Source organism: Trichoderma gamsii, assembly GCF_001481775.2.
Source record: "Trichoderma gamsii strain T6085 chromosome Unknown Scaffold_6.2, whole genome shotgun sequence".
NCBI classification, from domain to species: Eukaryota; Fungi; Ascomycota; class Sordariomycetes; order Hypocreales; family Hypocreaceae; genus Trichoderma; species Trichoderma gamsii.
The window spans coordinates 983,132-1,006,535 of NW_020171343.1; the positions used below are offsets into that span (position 1 = coordinate 983,132).

At 48.3% G+C, this 23,404-nt stretch overlaps 8 protein-coding genes across 8 annotated transcripts; 2 read left to right on the top strand and 6 right to left on the bottom strand.

Moving 5' to 3' along the window:
- Positions 1–434: 434 nt before the first annotated feature.
- On the bottom strand, positions 435–3,933 carry TGAM01_v202608 (prostaglandin-endoperoxide synthase 1; the record flags this gene model as incomplete). The annotated part of the gene is made up of 5 exons (XM_018805051.1): positions 435–986; positions 1,055–3,093; positions 3,156–3,348; positions 3,411–3,649; positions 3,684–3,933. The coding sequence occupies 5 exons, from the start codon at positions 3,931–3,933 to the stop codon at positions 435–437; spliced, it is 3,273 nt and encodes a 1,090-aa protein (XP_018661775.1).
- Positions 3,934–6,967: 3,034 nt separating this feature from the next.
- Positions 6,968–8,723, bottom strand: TGAM01_v202609 (hypothetical protein; the record flags this gene model as incomplete). The annotated part of the gene is made up of 3 exons (XM_018805052.1): positions 6,968–7,148; positions 7,211–8,520; positions 8,586–8,723. The coding sequence occupies 3 exons, from the start codon at positions 8,721–8,723 to the stop codon at positions 6,968–6,970; spliced, it is 1,629 nt and encodes a 542-aa protein (XP_018661776.1).
- A 501-nt stretch (positions 8,724–9,224) lies between these two features.
- Positions 9,225–9,807, bottom strand: TGAM01_v202610 (prefoldin beta subunit; the record flags this gene model as incomplete). Its single annotated transcript, XM_018805053.1, has 4 exons — positions 9,225–9,333; positions 9,399–9,523; positions 9,585–9,655; positions 9,747–9,807. 4 exons carry the CDS (start codon positions 9,805–9,807, stop codon positions 9,225–9,227), a joined length of 366 nt encoding a protein of 121 aa, XP_018661777.1.
- A 481-nt stretch (positions 9,808–10,288) lies between these two features.
- On the top strand, positions 10,289–11,719 carry TGAM01_v202611 (vacuolar protein sorting-associated protein 4; the record flags this gene model as incomplete). Its single annotated transcript, XM_018805054.1, has 3 exons — positions 10,289–10,911; positions 10,979–11,429; positions 11,498–11,719. The coding sequence occupies 3 exons, from the start codon at positions 10,289–10,291 to the stop codon at positions 11,717–11,719; spliced, it is 1,296 nt and encodes a 431-aa protein (XP_018661778.1).
- Positions 11,720–12,232: 513 nt separating this feature from the next.
- Positions 12,233–14,129, top strand: TGAM01_v202612 (hypothetical protein; the record flags this gene model as incomplete). Its single annotated transcript, XM_018805055.2, has 2 exons — positions 12,233–12,476; positions 12,583–14,129. The coding sequence occupies 2 exons, from the start codon at positions 12,233–12,235 to the stop codon at positions 14,127–14,129; spliced, it is 1,791 nt and encodes a 596-aa protein (XP_018661779.2).
- Positions 14,130–14,379: 250 nt separating this feature from the next.
- TGAM01_v202613 (hypothetical protein) lies at positions 14,380–14,764 on the bottom strand (the record flags this gene model as incomplete). Its single annotated transcript, XM_018805056.1, has 3 exons — positions 14,380–14,410; positions 14,478–14,577; positions 14,644–14,764. 3 exons carry the CDS (start codon positions 14,762–14,764, stop codon positions 14,380–14,382), a joined length of 252 nt encoding a protein of 83 aa, XP_018661780.1.
- A 1,117-nt stretch (positions 14,765–15,881) lies between these two features.
- TGAM01_v202614 (hypothetical protein) lies at positions 15,882–16,530 on the bottom strand (the record flags this gene model as incomplete). Its single annotated transcript, XM_018805057.1, has 2 exons — positions 15,882–16,254; positions 16,325–16,530. 2 exons carry the CDS (start codon positions 16,528–16,530, stop codon positions 15,882–15,884), a joined length of 579 nt encoding a protein of 192 aa, XP_018661781.1.
- A 5,592-nt stretch (positions 16,531–22,122) lies between these two features.
- Positions 22,123–23,128, bottom strand: TGAM01_v202615 (hypothetical protein; the record flags this gene model as incomplete). The annotated part of the gene is made up of 2 exons (XM_018805058.1): positions 22,123–22,669; positions 22,740–23,128. The coding sequence occupies 2 exons, from the start codon at positions 23,126–23,128 to the stop codon at positions 22,123–22,125; spliced, it is 936 nt and encodes a 311-aa protein (XP_018661782.1).
- Positions 23,129–23,404: the final 276 nt, after the last annotated feature.

The following is a 23,404-nucleotide window of genomic DNA, read 5'->3' on the forward strand; positions in this document are numbered from 1 at the left end:
TGGGAAAGGTCCGGGGTTCGATTCCCCGTTCGTCCATTTTTTTTGTCTCTTTTATTGTTGTCTTTGTCGATATTTGGGATTCTCCTTCTTTTTATATATATGTTGCACCTAGACTGTTGTCTATTTACCAGTCTGTGAAGCTTGCTACACAGAGTATCGAAACGAAGACGTGATCTGTTCGAGCGGTTGATTATGCCACTTCTATCCTCGTGAGCTGAACTCGTGGAAGAAAGCACTCATCCACATCCCTTACGAACACCGTAGAGTCAGTTGGGCCTTTTATAGATAGAAAAGCATATATTAAAACATTTACCATATTAGCTCAGCCTCCAGTATTAACCAGCTCTATTCTGCACGAAAACCTTTCAATCTTCATTTTTCCCTCTCTGCATCTTAAACGGGTATCCTTTTCTTTCTCTTCCTTCTCCCCTTTTCTAATTATCCCAAGTAACTTTCATAGACAGGGGGAAAGGCGAAAAAGTGCCCCAGTTCTCAGTAAGGTACTCGCTGAGACCCCCCTGCCTGGCGACCTTCTTCAACTCACCCTGAGGTCCCACGACCTTCTTCAGGCCCTGCTTCTTGAAAATGGCGCGGAAGAGTTCCACCAGTGCAAGCTGGCTGACCTCTTTACCCACCGCAGTGTGAGTGCCGGCACCGAACTGGATATACGACTCGAGAGGGCGATGAGGGTCGACGGTTTCAGGGTTGGGGAAATGGGTAGGATCGCGGGCACCAGACACAAAGGAGGCGAAGACCTTGTCGCCTTGGTTGACGTTGACTCTGCGTCCGTCATCTTCAGTGATGGTATCGGTGCCGGTGGAAACCTGGTGCATGCTGAAGGCGCCGGCCATACGGACACCCTCCATGGCAAAACCGAGGAGGAGGGAGTCAACCTCGGGGCTGGGCTCCTGATTGGCCAAGATGTGGATATCATCGACGTAGGGAGCGCCCTCGGTAGAGAGGTACCAGTCAAGAGCTTGGGCAAACTAAGCAAAAGAAAGAAATGTTAGTGTCGGATAAGCAGAAAAAGTAGGATAGAAGAATCAATACGTACCAGCCGGCCTTGAGATGGCACAGTAGCAGCCGCGGTAGGGAGGATAAGTCCCCAAGCAATGTCATGAGCATTCAGGCCAGACTTGGCCAGACCCTTAACGGCATTGACACCGGCGGTGGACAGAGGGTCATCCTTGGTACTGCCGGTGAATAGGCGCAGACCAAAGGACTTGGTGTACTTGATGGTCGTCTCAATTGACGCTCCGAGCGCGTCGGCAACCTCCTTCGTCTTCTGGCGAAGAGGGAAAGATTTAACAGGGTCGATATCAAGGAAGATTGTGGTGAAAATGGCAGCCAAAGCAGCATACAGCTCTTGCTCGGAGAAGACACCCTTGGGGTTCTCCTGCGTCTTGAGAGGAATGTTAAAGATCTGCGCAGCATAGTGAGTGTGAGCTGTGTTGCCAAGATCACGGACGACGTCGATATGCTTCTTGCCCATAATGGTGTACGACTTTTCTGCCAAGAGCTTCTCCGCGGTCTTTGCATAGAACGCCTTGACGACGTTCCTCCAATTGTCCTTGTAGAGAAGAGACTCGAGCGTCTTGCGGTCACTGGCCTGCATGTACCGGCCGTTGCGACCAGTAAGGATCTCAAGGCCTTCCTTCCACTGGATATTGTACTTGTCGGCGTTGGAGAAGACGTGCTTGAAACCGCCGATGGATGTGACTTCAACTCCAGGAGTAGCAGCTCGTGGGCGCTCAAAGCTGAAGCGGTGGACACGGTTCAAGCTGGTGAGGATCTTGCGATTCTCCTGAGGGATGACCATGGGATAGTGGGCGTAAACGGAGTCCTGCTTGAAGTGGTTGGGGAATGCCCGAATGAACAGCTTGTAGAAGACACAGCCATGGTTGACCTTGAGATCATAGGCGACCTCATTGAAACCCCAGTGAGTGAGGTATTGAGGATTGTAGTCGGTGGTGTAATGTCTGTCACCACGCACAAGCGAGACGGCATCAGACAAGACGACTCGGGAAATGGTGTAAGTGGGCGCAATACCAACACCAGGCACCATGGGCGTCTTGGCCTCCTCAGCAACCATACCCGGGTAGAGCTCAACGTAGTCAGGATGCTGGTACAAGTTACGCAAAGAGTCAGCAACCTGGGGATCAGAGTTGATCTCCTCAAAGGTGTCATAGGACTTGAGACCAAAGTGCTTGCGGAACTCGTTCAAGCCCGCAAGATTCCACTTTCGGCCGCGGATGATGCCCAGCATCTCTATAGGCTTGAGAATACGAGGTACGTTGCGAGCGCCGAATGAGCCTCCTGGCTGCTCAATGGCTGTGGAAATGCAGTCGACGAGATCGTCATCATCGAAACGTCCGTCGGTACCGCGAGTGTATCCACCAAACACGCAGTCGGCAGGATCCTTGGGGATGCTCATCATGTACTTGTGGAGCGCCATCATGAGCTTGCGCATGTCCATGGTGCCCAAGTCTTCGCCCAAAAGCTCGTCATAGAAGTTGTGCATCCACTCTTCGTCCATTTCGGAGATGCAAGAGTGCCAGCGATAACAGATGTTGAACTCGGCAGAGACGCTGTTTCCGACTCCTCGTTCTGAGCCCTTGGTAGTTCCAACATCCGTGCCGGCCTCCTGGCGAGGGTCCAGAGTCCACTCGGTATCAACTCGGTTCAAATTGATAATGTTTCGCACGTAGTCAACAAGAGTGATGTTGATGTACAAACCAGAAGTCACCAAGCGAGCGGTCTGGAAGAGCTCTTCGTCGTACTTCTTCCAAGCTGCAGCCGCGGCATCTCCCTGAAGGTGAGAAGGAGGCTTGGCAAACCTGTTGCCTTCGTTGATAGCGGCCAGGTTGGTGGCGATGTAGTTGTGGAAGCGGTTGAACATGACCAGAAGAACGCAGACACCGGGAGGCATACCAAGTAGTCTCTTATCGGCAAAAGCGTCCGGCTTCAGCATACCATCCTTGAATGTGCGGATAGTATTCTGCATTTCTTGACTATGGCCGTACAGAGGAGCCAAATCGAGGTACGACGACGAATCGTTGATATTGGCATCTCTTTCGTTGGTCCAAAATAAGTCTATGGTTATAGTTAGCCCTGGTGGTCCTTTTCCATGAATAATGATTGTAAAATCGCTTTACCGTGGATGATAATAGTAGCCCAGTACCAGAGAATGCTCGAGACATTGTTAGGGTTCTTAATAAACTTGTCTCTGGCCATGACGGATTCGAAAACAGCTTCAGGATCCGGCAGAGCCCCCAGAGGCACGACTCCGGGTCTGACTGAGCGCGAGTAAGGAGTCCCAGCCGCGCCAAGTTTGGGCATGAGAGGGTTCTGGGAGATTTTAGTCAGTATCCATTTACAAGAAGCAACTCCTGAGATGAGAAAATACTCACATTGTTGGATCCATCAGCTTGGCGGAAACGAAACTCGTCTCCCATGTACAACAATGGGGGATGATCAAGGGAATACCACAGCTCGTCAATGAACATGTTGGTGAGCACCTCTTGTCGCTTGGAGCCATTGGGCAGCGCAGCTACCAATTTGATGGTCTTCTCCATGATCATTGTCTTGTCATCGGATTGCGTTTCGCCTTTTAGCTTCGAGACGATAATTGCTTTGAGTGTCTTTAGGTCTAAAACACAGTATAAGCAAACGTCATATTACACCAGAAAGCCGCCTTTGGTACTTGCCTGAGAAGGTAATTGTGCTTAGATCCTGCATTAGAGTCGGCCTGTTGATGACCTTTTTGTATGTGCCATCTCCCATCTCATTGGGAAGAGGCCGACGAGAGGCACGGTACAGCTGCATCAAGCCGCCATTTTTGACTGACTTGGTCTTCTTTGCCTTTGCGACAGGGCCGCTGGGGTACTCGACGGTGGCATGATTGCCATTGGGAGCAGCTCTGTTGGAGTTCATGGTGGACAGGGTATTACTACTGGCCGGGTATCACAAAAAAAGCAAATTGTCCAAGAGCAGCAAAAGCTATGCAATGAAGAAAAGAAAACAAGAATCAACTTGCGAGCTCGTGCAGCTGGGCTGTTCCACTGTCTTATATAAGAATCCAGAGAGGGGGCGCCTAATGACCTTCCAGCCGTCATGTTTGTCTCTTAAATGCAGGATGAGGCCGCACAGCAGTAGCTGCAGCATGCATACGGGGTACACCTAGGCATTCCTAGTCAACCACTTACATGCGTGTAGGTGTGTGAGGGTTCGGGCCGCGGGCTACGGCTGAACCAGCAATCTCGGCGGTAGCATCCTGAGATCGACCCTAGGAGCCAAACAATTACCACATCGGAGACGAGGAAGACGAATAAAGAAAGGCGTGGCCGCTGATAGTCCACATAGCGTGCTATCGGGGGGCTTAGTGAAAGTCATGCTTGCACGATCAAAGCTATAATGTCTCTTAGCTTCACTCAGGGGACAAGCAAGGTCGCCATTTCTCTATGCCCTCCTAGCCGCCCTTATTGGAGAGCTTGCAGGTCCCAAGTAAGACATACATGGAGAGGACCGGAGATCATGCCTTGTATAGACTTTCCCAAGCATCATCAGGCCGTAAACTTGGTATGGTAGGACGCAAAGTATTTGTAAGAAACTTTTCCCCTCCTTCGGGTCAGGCACACTCGCCGATGTTCAATGCCATTGGCGAATGGCAAGGCCTTGAAGCGTCTCGCATTGTACTTCGGGAAGCGAATAGGGAGAGTCCCACAAGAGCTATCTCTTCAACTGCGGGTCAAGTTTCTCAGCTCGTGATGCCTAGCGAGTGATTGCAGTTGTTGACTGTACCCAAACCTTGTAAGATGTTGTCTGTAGCAGTACTACGCGGCCGAAGGCGAGTCGTGGTAGCGGTTTCTTGGCTGGCCCTCTTCGACCCACCCCCATCTCGCCGCTGATACTTAGATTGGTCCCGTCAATCTTCCAGCCGCAGAGGCGTGCTAGTCGGCCGTAAATGAATTGCAATGCCGATTCCCGCTAGGTTAGTGCTGCGGACACCCTTGGAGGATCTTGGTCAAGTAGCTCAAGCCGACGTCAGACGCCTGTGTCGACATATCAGAGATATAGCGTCGGGAGTTGGATTTATGAGATGTTGAACCTCCGAGTTACACTTCCGTGGCTGGTAGCGGCAATTGATTTCACACGGCTCTTGAGAAACTCAAAGCCCCCGTGTGCACAGAAAAGTAGAGTCAGTAGCAGTAGCTGCTTTTACTCTTCCATCCCAAGGGAGAAGCTGAACGTCTCTCCCTCCTTTCCTCCCTGCCTGCTGAAAGCTGTCCACGCGCTAAGAGCTCCAAGCTCCATGCACCGCAGCAAGCATGCAGATGGATTCTGAGAAACTCGGCCAATCCTACATCCCGTCGGGCGTGGACGTGGCGGCCGGAAGACTTTTCGCCGTGCAGCTCTCCATATAGGCCCTGGCTTCACGATGTTTGTCTGAGACATGCATATATAGGCGCCAGACTTGTAAGAGTAGATCGCTGCTTAGTCTGAAATATCCTGGCCTAGATTGGTGCTTTTGCCGGATCCACTCGACTAACAGAGAAATGAGAGGCTTGCTTGACACCAGCTGAACTTTTGGTACTACACCTGTTACGTCGAGATGCTTTTGCCGTCTGATTTGGGTTTCCCGATATTTTCTTGCTGGCTTTTGCTGCAGCGATCATTTGGCTTGATTCCAATCATACAATAAGATTATTAATGCTATAGCTGTGCTGGTACCGAACAGAGTGGTAGCAATTTATTGGCGTACCCGAGTGAAGGGTAAGGGACCAGCTCGCCGGGGATCATAAATAGAGAGAGCGGGACCGAATCGGCGATCATGATCCAATCGACGGAAACCCGGAGATCCCAATATGATCCCAAACGAATCCTCCTTGGTACTCACGTATATATTAGAATGGGGAGAGCCTGTTCTCTTCTTATATTTATTTGATTGATATTGGTGCACACTATACATAGCTCTCATCTGGATCTTCTCCAAGAAAGAGGACCAGAGTGGGCGGATCATCTTAGATGAGATGAGATTTCATTCGCTGTGGCTGGTCAGGCCGCGTCCAGGTTGACCTGGGTTGACCCCACCGTCACCGCAAAAGTGATGCTCTTGGCCGCTTTTCATTCTAATAGTGATGCTACCTCGTTGCCCGTTGTCTGGTCGTGCAAGCAGTATTCCATCTGACTCTTGTTAGTATTCTTGGTAGGCTATGCGTTCCTATACACAAGCTCATCATCGAGCCGAAGTATATGTATAGAGGTATTTTGAAATCGTCCATATCCATCAGCGATAAATGCCAACCGCTTTTTGGGATACATCCCTTCATAGACTCTCTCCCAAAAGCTTAGTGTCTTAGCCATGTCCGAGTGACAATTCATTATGTGACGTGTCGTAATAGATGTCTTGTATAGCGTAAGCTCCTTTGTGTTGTCTTTGTGGCACGATATTTGCATGTGTAAATGCATACTTCGACACGCTGCACGTCGGGTTACCCAGCTTCAGTATGGAATACACATTGGCCACTGCTGAGTGGAAACTGGTGAACTTGAGAACTTGAGACCTATGGGTCTTTTGCAAAAAGCTTCCTGAGCGTGGGAGCATCATAGACGCTGTTGCTATGCGGTGTCTCAAATGCGAGATGGAAATCTTATACTAATGACATCGCTATCTCTTCACTGATCTGCGCGGACAATTTCATACTGCCTCGATAGGACTCGATTCGGGTGCTTTTGGCTTGAGTTGGTACACAACAAGGGTATTTTCTCGGCCATGACGATTATGCCTGAGGTGCTCGCTTGTTTAGACATGGCGGTGATTTCTAGATTGAGAAACGTTGAAATTAGGCCAGAGATTGCCGGCGAAATGGGGAGAAAATTCGCTATACTATGGCTGCAGCAGCAAGAGTCCATTGTGATGATTTAGTGATCAAGCTTTAAGCATGAAGGGTTATTCTCTAACGTATTGTCACTGTATCCGTAGATCGACAACTTCCAAGGGCATTTTGTCGCTTTCATACACGTGCCCATTAGGGTGATTAGCTTCGCGATATAGATTATCAATCGAATGTTGGTGAAAGGTCTCTGTGCGAGTACAATTCAGAACATGGTCAAGTCCGGGGGGATGTGTGAGTCGAAATATGCCGTATCTGGATCTAGGGTTAGCTACACAATGCTTAATAAATCCTATGTTTCTTCTTTCTCAACTTACTCATGGTATCTAGGTGCACACACGATGGCAATGCTTTCGGGCATCATGACTTGATATCCTGCGTGTGTGTGGAGATCACGCGAGCTCATGAAGCACGTCTGTGTTGGATGTGTATGTATCCAGCCAAGCATCAGCAGGTCCTCATTCATACAGTAATCAAAGAGAGCACTTTCATTCTCGGTCTCGCACGTGTCGGGGGTGGATTTCTGATCTGGTATCAAGAGGCATCGAACAAACAGAGCGTTGTTGATTGGAGTTCCACAGAGCACACCACACGTCTCTAAGCCTGCCGCCGTGTTCTTTGATGCAATTTCTAGAAACTTGGAGCGCAGGTTGCCTGGGAGAAATATTGACCGAACAGGATCCCCGTTTTCAAGATATCCCCCAGGCTTAAAAGCTAGACGTTCTTTCTTAGGCTGAGGTACTTGTGCGGATTCTTTAGGCGGAAGAGGTGGTTGATTTACATCAACTAATGGTCGCGGAGTAGCATCCAGTGACGGGTAGTCATTCAGCTGGGTCTTGCGTGGTATCTGAGGAGGGATAGCCGGTTCAGGGATATCAAATTTGTCTTCATACCGAGGTGGAGGGACATCAAATTGCTCTTTCGGCGGCCTTGCGGGCTGCGGCTCTCTTGATGATGTGTGTTGGCTTTTCTCGTAGTCGACGGGTCTCGATTGGGAAAGAGACGGATAATAGTAATTATTGGGGGTCACCGGGATGTTTGCTTCCTGGTCGTAAATTGCTGCATCAAAATCTCTGCGTTCCTGGGCCATATCCAGTGTTCGGCGGGTGGCCTCCATTTGGCGTCGGAGATCGGTATCATCGAGATTTGACGTTCTATTTTCCACGCTCCGCCCCTCAGCACTCTCCTTGGTTTTTGAATTTCGCGCACCCCAAATACTGCCATGTTTACTCGTTCGTTTATCTCGTCCTCGACGGTTTAGTTCTTGCTGCGCTAAATCAACCGCCAGATCTTGATGCTCGGAGGCGTCAAGGATGCGTGCATTGCCGCTTAATGTAGGATCCCGAGCGGCAAAGGCCCCATATGATGCTGGTCGCTTGCGTTCCTCCGCTGCGGCTGACGATGCTGCACTTTCCCATTCGTTATATGCACTTTGGATTTCTGGCTTTAGCTGCTCGAGATCTTTGATAATGCGATCGATGCGCTTGTATAGCGACTTGAAAGCCTTCTTATTGTCGGGGTCCTTGATTTGAGGATGCGTGGGCAGAAATTTGAGCACCAGGACGGAGTGTCGATAAAGCATCATGTAGGCTCGTCCGAAATCGCCATCTGATAAAGCGAACGATGCCTTCAAATGGGGTCAGCAATTTAATGGAGAGCGAGGATAAGACACTGCATAGAGTCTCCATTTACCTCTTGATAAAGCGTATCAGCAGCTCTGATCCAATGCTTCATAGCGATATTAACGTTGAAGGCAAAGTTCTCAGCCTGTGCCACGAGCTCTTTGACGCTCTGCGGCCGAGCCGGCGCCATGCTCGGACGAGCCTCCATTGCGACTTTTGCGAGATGGCCGTTTGGATAGTGTCAGAGCGTGTCTCTGCGAATCCTGGCCGCTCTAGAAGAAATATTGCATGCTAGAGGGCAAGGCTGCCGCCAAAGCTGCAGATTTAAAGAGTTGCCTGGGAGGCAGAAGGATTGTTGTTTCTGGGAAGCCTGGCGCAATGACAGCAAAGGCGAAGCAGCACATATGCTTACACGTATTTTGGCCCCTCCAACTAACAATGGCGGGGCAGGCGCTGAAGACTTGGGGAACGGCGGGAGGATTTAGTTGTTTAATTACATGCGCAGGCCGCTTAGCGCAGCGCTCAGAGTGCTATTGCACCTTTTATCGTGAATAACTCTTAAAAGGGGCATCAGAGTCTGATAATGGTTGGGAGACCGAACCACGATTGTGTCCTACAGCAAGCCTTGTGGCACAGATTCTGGCCAACGCCTTTGCCATAAACGTATGTACAGTGATATTAGTCTTGGATTTTATACATCTATCGTCATCTATTTTCCTGGACCGGCTGCCTGAGCTGAGGATTGTAGCTGGATAATCTCAGTCTTCTTCTTCTCGATATTCTCCTGCGTCTCCTTAATCTGGCCTTCCAATCTTGTACTGTGCGCGATGCTTGGGTTAGCTACGATATCAAAAATTCACATGCAAAAGGTGTAGTGACCAACATTTCGCCTCCAATGAAATCGAGTCGGCCCTTGACGGTGCTCTCTGCCTCAAAAGTCTCTTGCTTGAGTAGGACAGGCCCTACAAGTTTGTAGATGACCTCATCTTCGTCAATATTTTCGAATTCCTCCGGAGTAGTTAGCTTTCATGCCATTTGGTAGTTCAAATGTCGCCAGAAGAATGCTCACCTTTTGCACACCAAGGTTTTCCTGCCTCTGGCCTTCCAGCTTTTGACGTGAAGCCACTGTGTTTTGAAGGTCTAAAAGTAAAGTCAATGAAATGAGCATGAGCATGAGTCTCTTGCATCGTTCAAGCTGAGCAAGTGCAGTTAGGAGGCATCCAATACTCACCCTGCTGGAGCTTTTGGTACTCTTCAGAAAGGGACTGTAGCTTGGCTTGAATCTCTGCCATCTTGGGTTGGCAGCAAAGTGTGCTGGCTGTTGACTGTTTCCAACTCGTATGTCCCTAGTAGCAGTCCCGTCTTATGTATCAGCCTAATTCCAATTCCACTGAACACAGACTGAACCAACTTCGCCGACGAGTGCTAGAGTCGAATTGGCGACGCCCCGCTTGGTATCAACAGGCAGCTCCAAATTGCGCCCCGTTACAGAGGTAAGTTGTTACCCCGCCAGCGGTCAAGCCTTCAGTCTCAGTAGCGCAGGTACCAAGTTATTGTCGATGTTGTCGCCTGCTTCTGAACATCATCTTGCGTTCCAGCGCGCTGTTATTAAGCCTGACCTGCCTCTGGTGATCGCCTCGGCTGTCCCTTCGATACCTTCTACGACGGCTCTCGAGTGACACATACCTTGACATCTTCCCCCGCGACAGTCTAGTTCTTGTTCCGCGCTCGCATTTACAATTCCTCGGGCTGCAAAGAGGCGATACCGTCATCATGTCCGTCAACTTTCGAGACCGGGCTATCGCCGAGGTCCAGAAGGCTATTGCCGCGGACAACGACAAGGAATATCAAAAGGCCTTCGATCTCTACATGTCATCGATGGAGCTGTGGGTCAAGGCCTTGAAGTGGGAGAAGAACAAGGCGATCAAGGCCACCATGCAGGAGAAGATGGCCACTTACTTGGACCGCGCCGAAAAGCTGAAGCAGTTCTTACAATCCGAGAACGAGAGCAGCACGAACGGCGGCAAGACTCCTATGGGGGCCAATGGATCTAGCGCGGGAGGCAAAGCTAAGCCATCGGCAGAGGACGAAGACAGCAAGAAGCTTCGCAATGCGCTGTCAGGTGCCATTCTTCAAGAGCGGCCAAACGTGAGGTGGGAGGATATTGCTGGATTGGAGGGTGCCAAAGAGACGCTGAAGGAGGCCGTCGTGCTGCCTATCAAGTTCCCGACGCTATTTCAAGGCAAGAGACAAGCATGGAAAGGTATCTTGTTATACGGCCCTCCAGGAACCGGAAAGAGTTACTTGGCCAAAGCTGTCGCAACTGAGGCAAACAGTACTTTCTTCAGCATCAGCAGTTCTGACCTGGTGAGCAAATGGATGGGTGAGAGTGAAAGGTAAGTTATGTTGCATTGTATGATGGCAATCCACATGCTCTTGCAGCTGACGAACATCTTCCGATAGGCTCGTGAAGCTCTTATTCTCCATGGCGAGAGAGAACAAACCTTCCGTCATCTTCATTGACGAGATTGATGCTCTCTGTGGTCCCAGAGGCGAAGGTGAATCTGAAGCTTCTCGACGAATCAAGACCGAAATCCTAGTGCAGATGGACGGTGTCGGCAATGACAGCAAAGGAATTCTTGTTCTGGGAGCGACCAACATTCCCTGGCAACTAGATGCTGCTATTCGTCGGCGTTTCCAGAGACGTGTCCATATTGGACTGCCCGACATTAACGGGCGCGCAAGGATGTTCAAGCTTGCTATTGGAGATACAGACACTGCTTTGGAGCCTAGCGACTACAACACTCTGGCAACTTTATCAGAGGGCTTCTCAGGAAGCGATATCAGCAACGTTGTCCAACATGCTCTGATGAGACCGGTCCGAAAAATTCTACAAGCAACACATTTCAAGCCAGTACGTTTTATTATCCGCTGATTATGCACTCGTACTCTGCATGCCCTGCTAATCCTATGCGTTCTCAGGTTATGAAAAATGGCAACCGGATGTTGACCCCTTGTTCTCCTGGAGATGACGAGAAGATTGAGATGACGTACGACGACGTAAAGCCGGAGGAACTGCTGGCTCCAGATGTAGCACTCGCAGATTTCGAGATTGCCTTGGCCGATTCACATCCGACAGTGTCCAAAGACGACATTGAGAAGCAGATTGATTGGACTAATGAATTTGGAAGCGAGGGAGCTTAGGGAATGGGCGTGTCTTTGAGTGTACATGGCACAGCGGCGCTTTGAGGAGTTAGAGGGGCATTTAGGCACTCTTTGCACATACAGTTCTGAATTTGGGAATCGTAATCCATTTTACTGGAAAAGACAAAAGGAGCTGTTCATATTCGATTCTTTCACAGTAGATAGTGGGGCCAACGTTTTGGTAGTAAGATGCAGCTTTTCTTAAGGCCAAAGCCCAAGGATGGATTGGCATTGTCGTAATAATGTTTCTTTATTCCAGATAATGAACAATTCCTTGTTTTTCTCGTTCAAAGTAGAAGCAGGACAGATTGCTGAGTGACGATTGTTGCGTCATCAGTGTTTGCAGAATGGAGCGTGGATCACAAGCCTAAGGCCGGTGAACGTGTGCTTGCAGCCCCGCCACACCGAGCCTCACCTTGAAATCTTCACGAGTTGAATAATTTTCAGCTGTTTTCATCTCCTGTTCTTCCACATCGTACCGGCGCAATTTTTACGAATCAACGCCTCTTATTCATGTCATTTTGTCTCCGCCATGGTTGCCCAAGCTTGGCTAGGCCAATGCGCCAGCCCGCCGCGACTTTTGCTCGAGCCGTAGCGACGAAAGCAAAGCCCACTGAGATGCTCAAGGCGACTAGCAAGGTAGCGGAACAGCTCGAAGCGACGGGCATATGGAAGCGGAAAGGCGGTCGGAAAGCCAGCGGTGCTCAAAAAGCGATAGAGCCTCATAGAGTAAACATTGTGAGCGAAAAGCTCTGCGGTATGTATCCTCTTATCTCACTACTGGCTGAATGCCGACGGTAAAAAGCTGCCTGCTACATAAAGTACATAGAACTGACATCTGACTTGTTTGAACGGCGCGGTAGATGATATAATCAAGTATCTGGGCAGCTCATTAGAACGTCACCGAGGATGCGATTTGATTGATCTGAATCCTGGCGCGGGCGTCTGGAGTCGCAAGCTTCATGACTTTTTGGAGCCGCGAAATCACATTATGATGGATCTGGATGCTGAACTGTATAGCCCATTCGTCAAGGATTTGACCTCCAAGGAAAAAGTTCAGCTGATCCCGAAATCTGGCCTCGTATGGAAAGATCTTTTCGAAATGGTAGAGACAAATCTCTCTCACCAACAGGCGCTCTCTGATGGAGCAGAGCCAATGCGCAACGATACGCTCCTGGTTACGGCCAATTTATCCACATTCCCCAAGAAATCCTTCTTGGGCTTCGATAGCATGAGCACCATGGTCATGTATCAGTTCATGTCCAGCATAAAGTCGTCGTCGCTATTTCAGAAATACGGATTGGTGCGGATGCTGCTATGGGTGAATGACGAGGAGAAGCGCCGACTCATCCCCAAGTCTCTAAACCGTCGCAAGCGAGGCTCATTCGAAGCCGAGCTGGCGTGCGAGTGGATTCACGAAGTGGCAGGACAGGAGTTGGAAGCTGAGAACCGGCATACGCTGCGCGACGAATGGATCAACAAAGAATCTGCTCTCAACACACTGGGCAGGATGCAAGCACAGGGCCTCACAGTACCCAGGGGCCGAGGGGTGAAGACATACAAAGATTCGGTAAAATCAAAGAGGCTCATAGGCAAGAAGCTGGCCGGAGTCAACATGCCTGATATTTCACGACCTTTCAAAAAGGAACTAGAAGACCTCGAACACGAATATGTGGAGGAAAGCGTGGAGGCATCCGATCGGTTGAAATTCTTGCGCAGTAGAGAAAAGTACGAAGTCAATCACTACAAATCATTTTTGGAATTGCTGCAGGAGTACGAGAGGATATCTGCAATGAAGGATGATGGCACGGGCGCGTTTGAGCAGGCTGATAGAGATTGGAACGAGACGATTGATAATCTCAAGAAGAACCAGCGAATGGAGTTTAATCTCCTACGAGATAGCTACCATCTATTCCGCCAAGATCCCCCGGCGTTACTGTGGGATCGGCGAGCGTATGAGCCGCTCGCTGCCAAAGCTGACGAATTCTTTCCAAATGCACCGACAGCCCTTCTGGATATCCAGCCCAAGGCTATGCATCCTCTACTGCGACAGATTGGCCCCAATAGCAACCATGCTGGGGACATATCGGATGTGATGCTACGATCCTGGTGGAACTTGACGCTCCTACCAGTGCATAAGGCGATGGATGGCTTGTGGCCCGGGTTTGGGGATTTGATAACGGAGGTCTCTAGCTTGAAGGACATTCAGCGCGGAGGGACGATGATGACGAGACATGGGTCGCTGAGCGCGAGGAGCATCAACGAGGGGCAGTGGACCGAGATAGTCGAGACGTGGATGAGGTGGCCGTTCCGACCTACATATGGGCAGATGCTGGGCAGGATGTCGGAAGATGATAGTGATGGGGACGATGAAGATGTGAAGTCTGGTGCATTTGGATCGATGGTTTAGAGCGTTTGATGACGGCCCGGGGCTTTTCCTGTACGATAAGGGTGTGCTATGGATGCCAAGGGCAATTATAGAAACCAATTTATCTATGTGTATATAGAGATGGACCATACTATAACTGTTAAATATTTGAACAATGGAATTACGAGTGAATGGCATAATTGTACTAATCACAAGAAGAAAGAGCAATATCCATGAAAAATATTAATTGATCATTACTATAGTACAATTGCATAAATCATCGCTCGTTCGCTTAATTTGAAATCTTGGGGTCGACATGCTTTCTACATCGTATATCAGATTAGCACTCTCTACTTTATCCTCTTGGAGAGTCTCGGCCTGATTACTTACCCCGTCACCTTCTCATACATACTTCGGCCGGCATCGGTAATCTTCTCTTGGGTGTTGCGGTTCATGTTGTAGCCAGCCTTCTTGGAGCCCATGCCGAAAGCTAAAACAGTCATATTAGTCATCTAATCATTCTCGATGGCAGACAATGGAAAAGGAGAGCAATTACCCTTGTCAACGTAGTCGTCCTTCTGGACGCCTCCAGCCTGGGGAGCAGCGCCTGGAGCAGCAGCGCCTTGAGCAGCGGGCTGGCCCTGGTTGTTGTGCATAGCGTTCTTGACGAAATCCATGGTGAATTGATTTAAATTTTAAATTTTAAATAATGCAGAAAAGTGGTTTTTGTTTGTAGTTGTTGTCTTGGACTGAGAGCCGATGGTTCAGATTTCGAGTACTGGGAGGGCTGCCTCTTCCTATATATACCCTCTTCACCCCTCACCGGTGGCTTATTCAGGGATCCAATCGAGATCTTTGCGAGCAGCCGTGGCTGATGGCCCGGTCAATCACAGCTGACGAAATGGGCGAATGACGAACCTGTTTTCCGCCGTGCCTCGAAGTCAAGCTCCTACCTAGTTTGGCGCGTCGAACCATGGCTTGCGGCGATGCTGCATTTCTCCGCCTACGTCATAGCCTGGTCGACCGCGTACAGTGCCAACATGTGATACGAAAGCCGGGAATCCACCCAAAACCACCAGAATCTCCAACCAAGGCAATGCTTAATTGGGGAAAACGGCTGTGCGGTCCCTCTGATGCCGATCTTGCATCATAGCACTGCATCATAGCTTATTCTCGATTTACGTATGCCAAGTTTTGCATGGAAGACGCATTGCAAACGGGTTGAGATATTCTAAATATTCTAAATATAGGTTCTGTGTAAATCAACACTACTCAATCTATGCATATTCCAGCTTGATAGACCTTTTCTTGTTGACGTTGAAAGTCTAATGGTTCAAAAACGTCGTTAAGATTTACTGTTTGCCGTTGACCCACTCTGAATGATCACTCCACGATGTACTAGTAAACGACACGCTGCCTCTCTATTATCGCTACATACCTAATAATATTACCCATTTGTAAACAATAGACCCTGAACGCAAACCAAACGTTCCAGCCAAACAAGAAATTCCAACGCCCGCTCATAATGCATGTAAACGTTTTGGAAACATCGTCAAACATCAAACATTCAGATAAGCCTAACCAGCGCGTCAATATGTCATAAGATTGTATCGTCGGTCCTTCCCGATGATTCGTCCAGCCTTGTGGCTGTATCTTCGAGTATTCGATTCCGTTATTGGCCACTTCTTGCAGCTGAGAGTTCAAGCTATGGAAGCTTGATTCTTCCGAACAAGAAAGTCGGCCTTATTATTTCACTTGCCTTCCATCTCTTTCGTTCTCCAGTCGTCATGAGAATTATGACCTGGCAAAGACCTGGTAAGCCATAATCATCACCCAGAACAGAAAGATGGCTCCCGTCAAGGCCATGGCAAAAACCAAGTCCCAGCACTGACAGATCATCTTTTGCTGCAGCCACGCCAGCGTCTCCTGCGTCCTGCCCTTGGGATCCTGGTTGAAGACATTCATATCACAAGTATCCTCAATAGATCCGTTTGGTCCCCATAGCTCGAGAGATACAACGATGAGACCCACGAGCCACATGACGAAGAGCATAAAGGCGCCGATCATGACGATGGCAGGCAGCAGCCGGCGTTGAGCAATCAACCAGAAGATGCCGAATATGAATAAGATCGCAATGGCGCTGACTGTGATGTAGTAGGGAAAGTACCTGTGCCACGCTGCTGTTAGCTTTCAACTACTTCACCTAATGAACGAGGAAGAAGATCATAAACACATACCATGGAATTGGCAGCTCGAGTTGGTTCTGGATCTGGATGAAGTTGCCAAAGACGCCCATGATGGTGCTAGAGCATAGCAGCATGATGAAGATCCAGAAGTTGAGCTGCAAAGGCGGCCAATTGTAAGTTCGAATATGAGTGGTCACCACCTTGCGCTCATAGACGACAGAGGTGCCGCTCAGCATTGAGCGCGATCCCGCCATCATGATGGCTGTAGCAGTACTAGTCCGTCTAGCTTGCACTCGCTCCCGTCGTTATTGTCCTTCGCCGCCACTTATAGCTCTAACGTTCCTTAGAAGTATTGAATCAATTCCCCGAATTCCTTTGTTCAGTTGGTTTTCGAATCGTGTGTCGAGGCTAGTAGTAGGATGTTGTTTGATTTCGACAAGATTCGAGCAATCAATAACTATAGTGGGAAGTGTTTTCTGGTCGTCTGCGTAGAACAATGTCGAGGAAGACCGGTCTGCGTATATAGCTAGAGGGCAGGAGAAAACTCCAAGGGGCCACAGCTGACCGGATCTGGGTCTTGTTGGTTCCGATAGGTGATGCGGTGTGGAGCTTCTCTTGTGCTTCTTTGTTCTTCTTCTTTCGGCAGGCCACCCACAGACCGTCTGATGTGCCGTATCTCGCAGACGTGTAAGTAGTCCTCTGCAATAGGCACTACCGACACAAGGCAGTACGCAAGACAATGCCCCCGTCCGAGCACTAGAACAGAACAGAGGCGATCAACTGCCCCTACCGCCCTGTCGGATGCCGGGTCCTCGATGCGGGTTCCCCCTCAGGGCCTGCTTGAGCGCCCAACCAGCTGCTGTGTAAGAGCCCAAGCCCCCACTGCGGGCGCGGATGTGGATGAAGCGTGTCGAGCACTGATTGATGAGACTCGCTGAGGAATGTCGGTCGAATCAGTCGTCCCCTTGCATGTGCGTCGGTCGATGGAGGGGATGGTGAGGCGTGAACCAGGATGCTCCCGTAGAGACTATCGACGCTCACCGCTTATGAAGAATGCTCAAAGAAGGATAAAAAGTGACAGATGAAAAGAAGGAGAGGAAGGAAAAGAGGATCAGTCAGTGCTACGGCTGTGGTCAACGGCCGATGCGATGCGACAACTCCTGTACATGCAAGTGCGCGCGTTATGACTGCAAACTTGTAGTGGGCGAGGAGGGGCTGCCATTGCTGATGTTAGAGGGCGGTATGCCGATTTTCGCTTTCTGGGTGGCTGGCATTGCTGCTGTCTTCGTCTCTCAGTTTTTGCTGGTAGCTAAAAATAAGATGGCTGGGGACAGTCCAGGAACGGGAGATTCGCAGCTAATGATATCGCTCAGGTACACGCACCGGTTCTGCGGACTAATATAGTGCGTGAGGTCTAAAGCTGCTTTGTTTTTAGGCTGACTTTCCCACAGAGAACTGTTTCGGCCGCAATGTGATGCATTTTCCCTTGATGTAGTGTAAAGCCATTCATATTTTGGGATTGATACTACCTTGCTAATAGGCGGCAAGACGAGTGTTGTCATGCCTTACTTGCTATATATATGTACCTGGGGATGTACTTCGAGCATTGAACCGTAGCACGGTACTGCAGTATGGCCCTTATGGCGGGCAAGTTTTCAATGCCACAACAGCAGAATTTGGTCACATACAGCTTTTCACCTCTCTCAGATCAAGAGCGATGATACAACAAGATATTGAAATGGCCATTTCCACGATCATTAATATTGGATTAAAACTACAACCATTGAATCTCAGGTGTAACTAATACAGTACAAACTCAATTGCACACACTCTTGCAAAGTAGTGCCGTGATGGCTAAGCCACTTACTGACATTTCGAGCCTTCACAGCCTTAACGATCTAACATGCCGTAACAGCAAAGCGCACCTAAATTCCTAAACAAGACATCAATGACGTCTTGTCTTAGATAGCTTGTTGCCATTTACTTTGAGACGAAAGACACGGGCAAGGCCATGGAGATGCTACATCGAAGCTGTGTGTGGCGAGCCGCTCGTGGAATTGCAGTACACCATTGAGCGTCATTGCCTGAGAGAAGGAAGCTAAATCCGGGAGAGACTATGAAGCTGCAAAAGGTGACATGATGCGAAGAAATTGGCATATGGGAGATACTACAGCCATACTCTCTACCTTGTATCGTCTCCCAAGATCATGTGGCACTTCATCGTAAGAGCATATGTGGTGATTAGGCTTGACGTGATTTGGATACAAAGTCGATGTATATACCGGTGTTGACCCCTCACCCCCGTCAAAGAACAGCTTGAATGTAGGAATAGCTGTATTTCAGCTTTCGTCGAATCTGAATTTCTGGCCTTTTTGCCGCTCACATTGACCTTGCACTTGATAGAACGAGTTCTATTACAATTGAAAGTTGTAATATTTAATTTCCGCAATCAATTTATGTGTCACAACTAGAGTAATATTAACGTTTTAAAATTCATCGCAAACTCTCCAGCTCCGTATCGGAGACGCACAAATGATGAAGGCTACCTGAAGTTACGTGGATCCAACGAATTCCCAGGCCATCCCCCCTCTGTTCCGTGGTAATAAGAATTGTTTGTCTTCCGAGACAGACACTTGCAATAGATCATTAGTATTTGGACTGAATATATGTAGAATGCAGCCGCCAGTTGCGTTCCTATCTACCGTAAAATACCCGCTGGGCGAAAGGAAACGCTGCGCCGCGCAAATTGTGCCCGCGAAAGCTGTGTTCGCGGCGCCGTGACCAAGGTACGTGCCAGAGATGGTGTTGCAGAAGCCATACCAGCCGCCTTTCCTCTCACAGTACCAGTCACTACCGGGTTCAGGTCTGAGTGATAATTTCAAGTCTCCGTAGTAAAGGCCAAGGTAGAGGTGCGGCTCTTCTCGAGTTCGGATCATGAGGTGTCTATTTTCAATCCGTTGGTTCACAGGTTGAATCTCCAATGCTTGTGCGGCGAAAATGGATCGGGCCTGGGGGTTGTCTTGGAACGTTTCTCTCCCCCTCAAAGGTATAGCCGTAGATGCAATTGAAAGAGTATCCATAGGTGTGGTATCATTGTTTTCCGAAGCGCTGATGCTGGTATAATCAGGTACTTCTTGCCAGGATTGTCCGTCCATTGTCGAGGTGAATATATGTTAAGAATACTCTACGAAACTCTACATCCGAAGAGAGATTTAAATAAGTTTCGACAATGGGTACCTATACAGTTACAAGTTGCCTGCTACAATCTAAGTGGTTCATATAGGAGAGGAGAAGCTTTCCATGCATTCCAAGCAATCTAAAGTTAAGCTAATATACTTTTAATAGCGTAGCCTGGGGTCAAGGTGAGGAAACTAAAGGGCCGTTTTTAAGTACGGGAATTCACAGTGGGCGAAGTCTAAAACCGCTTTATTATTACCAAGGCTGACTTTCCCACAGAGATCTATATATGTCCGCAATGTAATATCTTTTTCCCTGATATATAAAATGGTTTATGTTTTAGTTTAAATTGTATATTGATAGTCTAAACACAACAGGGCGTTACGAAGCTATGGATAAGTACTTACCTCCCTCTCCAATATTGAGCCGTGCACAGCAATTACACGAGGAAGGTCGTATGATGCTACAGCAGATACCTACTGAGTATGGACTTTATACCGAGCAATAGAACAGCAGCCGATAATTGATCTAGAACAAAAAAGTTTCTAACCCACGGCTCCTTGCCAGTGTTTTCCTACCACTTGCCACCTTCCTCATTTCAGAAAGGAAAAACATGGATATTTGTTTGGCTAATGTATCACTATTTTAACTGACAGTCAATTAAATGATGCTCATGCTTATTTTTTCTCGATGAGAAAGTAATGGCTATAGGTAATTTTTCGTTCCATTAGCTGTGCCACTCTTACATAGGCCCTCACAGGAAATGAGCGCTTGGTCTCTCATTGTACAACAAAACCGAAATGACCACTTCCGCGATCGTCAATCTTGAACAGAAACCATGACCGTTGATTAATCAGGTGTAACTGATACAGTACAAACTCTCAATGGCACATACCCTTGCAAAGTAGCGCCGAAAAAGTCAAGCCACTGACGGTCCTTTGCCCTTTCTTTCCTTGACCGCCAGTCCTCCGCCTAAACCAGCTCTATCTCAGCCCAGACTTACTTCATCCAGAGCTTGTTCTAAACATAATCATCTCTCGCATTCTGAGATGGAATCAATCTAGCGACTAAAGGAGTCCGCTGCTGCCCATCTTCGGTATGGACTAATTGTAGGACCCAATATCCTTAGTCAAAACAACAATACGGAACAAGATGTAGTTTCCTAACAAACTGCCGTAGTGCGATAGTAATGTCTTTTTCCTGCTTTAACATTGGCTCTGTGTTTGACGCTCAGCATAGGTATACTATATAGGTAGTTGTTTATGTTATTCCCGTATATAAATTATTTGGCAATATTAGAGGCAAACTAGGCTGTTAAAAATTGGAACTTCTCAGGCTGCAGACCGGGGCACTGAAGCCATGCATAGTGTCTAATGTATTTGGTTTCAATGAAATCCCAGGCCGTCCCCCCCCCTCTCTTCTCGTGGACCAATGACATCTTATCTTGCGAGATCGCCACTTCCATTAGTTCATTGGTAGAGATCTTTAACTGCTTTAGTACATAGCCACCATTCGGGTCTCTACAGTCTGTGAAATATTCGTGGGGTGTAAGATGAAGATGCTTCGCGTAAATCTGGCCATTGTCGTCGTGACTAATAAACCTGCCCGAGACAGTGTTGAGAAGGCCAAACCAGCCGTCTTTCTTGACACACTTCCAGTAGCTCCCAGCCTTTGGATAAGGTAAGAACATCAGCTCTCCGAAACAAAGAGTGAGGTAGAGATGCGGTTTTTGTCGAGTTCGAATCAAAAGTGGTACTTTGTCTCTAGGTTGAAGTTCTATGTGAGAGCTGTCTTTATTTTTCTGCATGTCTTTCCCTCTTAGTGGCACTCTTTGTGGCATAGATTTAGAAACGGTAGAGTGGGTTGTTGTGGGTGTAGGACAATCTTCGGTGCTGGTGTCATCAGGCACCTCTTGCCAAGATTGTGCATCCATATATAATCAGCAAAAAAGACAGAAAGAAAAAATAGATCAAACGAAGCTCTACTTCCTTGGGGCCACGAGCGACTTAAATACTCCCTGAAACAGCTATACAGAATTACACTTCGCCCATTAAAGTGTAAGTAATCCATATAGAAGAGGAGAAACTTTCCATGCATTCCAAGCAATCCAAGTATGACGAATATACTTTCAATGGCCCGGCCTTGAGCTACTACCTAGGTAAATAGGTGGAGAAAGGGAAAGACTCTTCCTAACGGTAAACTATACGTACAGTCTTTGCTATCAACCTAACGGGTACATGGAATGCACAGTAAGGAAGTAGTGCAAGCCACGAATGGCGGTTTCACAAGGAAAGGGATACTTGGACACTTGTATCGACCAGATTGATTTAACTTGGAATAGAATCTCGACTTGCTTCTTATTTGGCTCAAAATGCGCACACTTCGACTTTATTGAATGTACACCTCGGTAGATGTTGTTGGTTGCGCTTTGTGTGGGATCGGGATTTTCGTGCATGAGCACTTGTACAGCTTTCCAGCCGTCACTCCAATTCGGAGAATATATCCATAGATACACACAAAGATAATCAGTTTGTATATTTTCAAAAGAATCAGCGCAATTACTATACATGCTTGTTCATACATGTTATGCAAATTTCCAGTCTGGTTGTTATATCAATTGCATGCAATGAGCGTCAGACAATACCGCATTTCACTCATCTCCATCTCCACATTTACTCTCTATCATCCGGATGGAACACCAGAGCTCGAACCTCAATACTCTCTCGCGCTGGCAAATCGGCAGCAGCACTTGAGTCCACAAATGCGGTATGTGGCACCCGTCTAGCTCTTCCATCCGTCTTGCTGTCAAAACACTTGATCAAGAGGACCTCCTCAGGAGTCAATCCAGATTTGTAGAACCACCTCTGTGCATCATTATGCCTCACGCCAAGAGTCTCTCCTTTGCGGTTAGGATAGATCAATGCCACAGGCACGAGGTCCTCTTCTGCTACCGAGTGTGCTTCAGCAACGGCCAGCGGATCTCGTTGGATCTGTCGGATCGGCCGCCAGACGTTAATCAGCTGAACACGTCCTTTCAAAAGCTCATCTGCTTCCTCGGGAAGGTGAAATGGAACACGAGAGAGAGCTGCGCTGTAAGACTGATCAATGTGGACGCGATTGACAGGGCCACGGAGAACGCTAGAGGTTGCGCCAGCAACGTCGCTGGGGAGAGGGCGGCGGATGGTATGATCGAAAATGAAGATTTTGGACGCTCCAGTTCTTTAAAAAAACAAAAGTTAGAACATGTAGAAAGAAAAGGGAACGAAAAGGAGGTGGAAGAGATACTCACACGTCCTTGAGAAGCTGTTCCGTCTCTGGGTAGTAATGTGCCTTGATATGATCATCGTCCGCAAAGTCCTTCTCGACTGAAGCATGGCGGTGAAACTGGAATCCAGACTTGTCAAGCGTGTACTTATCCTCTTGGCCCGCAACATCTCTGATGGTCACTTTGTGCTCCTCAGTCGGTCGCTCATTAAATGATGCAGCCTGCCCAGCGTACTGGGGAGCAGGAGGAGAGCCGTCTTCATTATCTTTGTGAAAGTAAAGAATAGTATCTACGTCGTGTTTTGGAATCTTTTGCTGAACATTCTTTTGATCAAGAAGTGGCTGGAACTGAACTCCTTGGACGGAGCCAAAGCCAGAGCTGGCGGAGAGGCTCTGAACCGCTGCTGCTGCCATTGTTTCTTATTGCCTTCTTTTCAGTTTGGCTTTTACAAGATAGTTGAAATCAGGAGATTTTTTAATCCCCGAATTGTAAGGACGTATGTGTGCGTTATAGAAATTTACAGCAGTTTCTGGGTCCGCGTGTCCTATATAGTTGCATTGCACGGGGTTACGTCTAGGTCTACACATTCCCCGCGAGCACGTCATTTTTGACGGCCATTTATCAAGGCAAATGATCACCCAATGAGATCCTACTTATCCAACGCAATCGAAGCACTGTTTCATAATCAA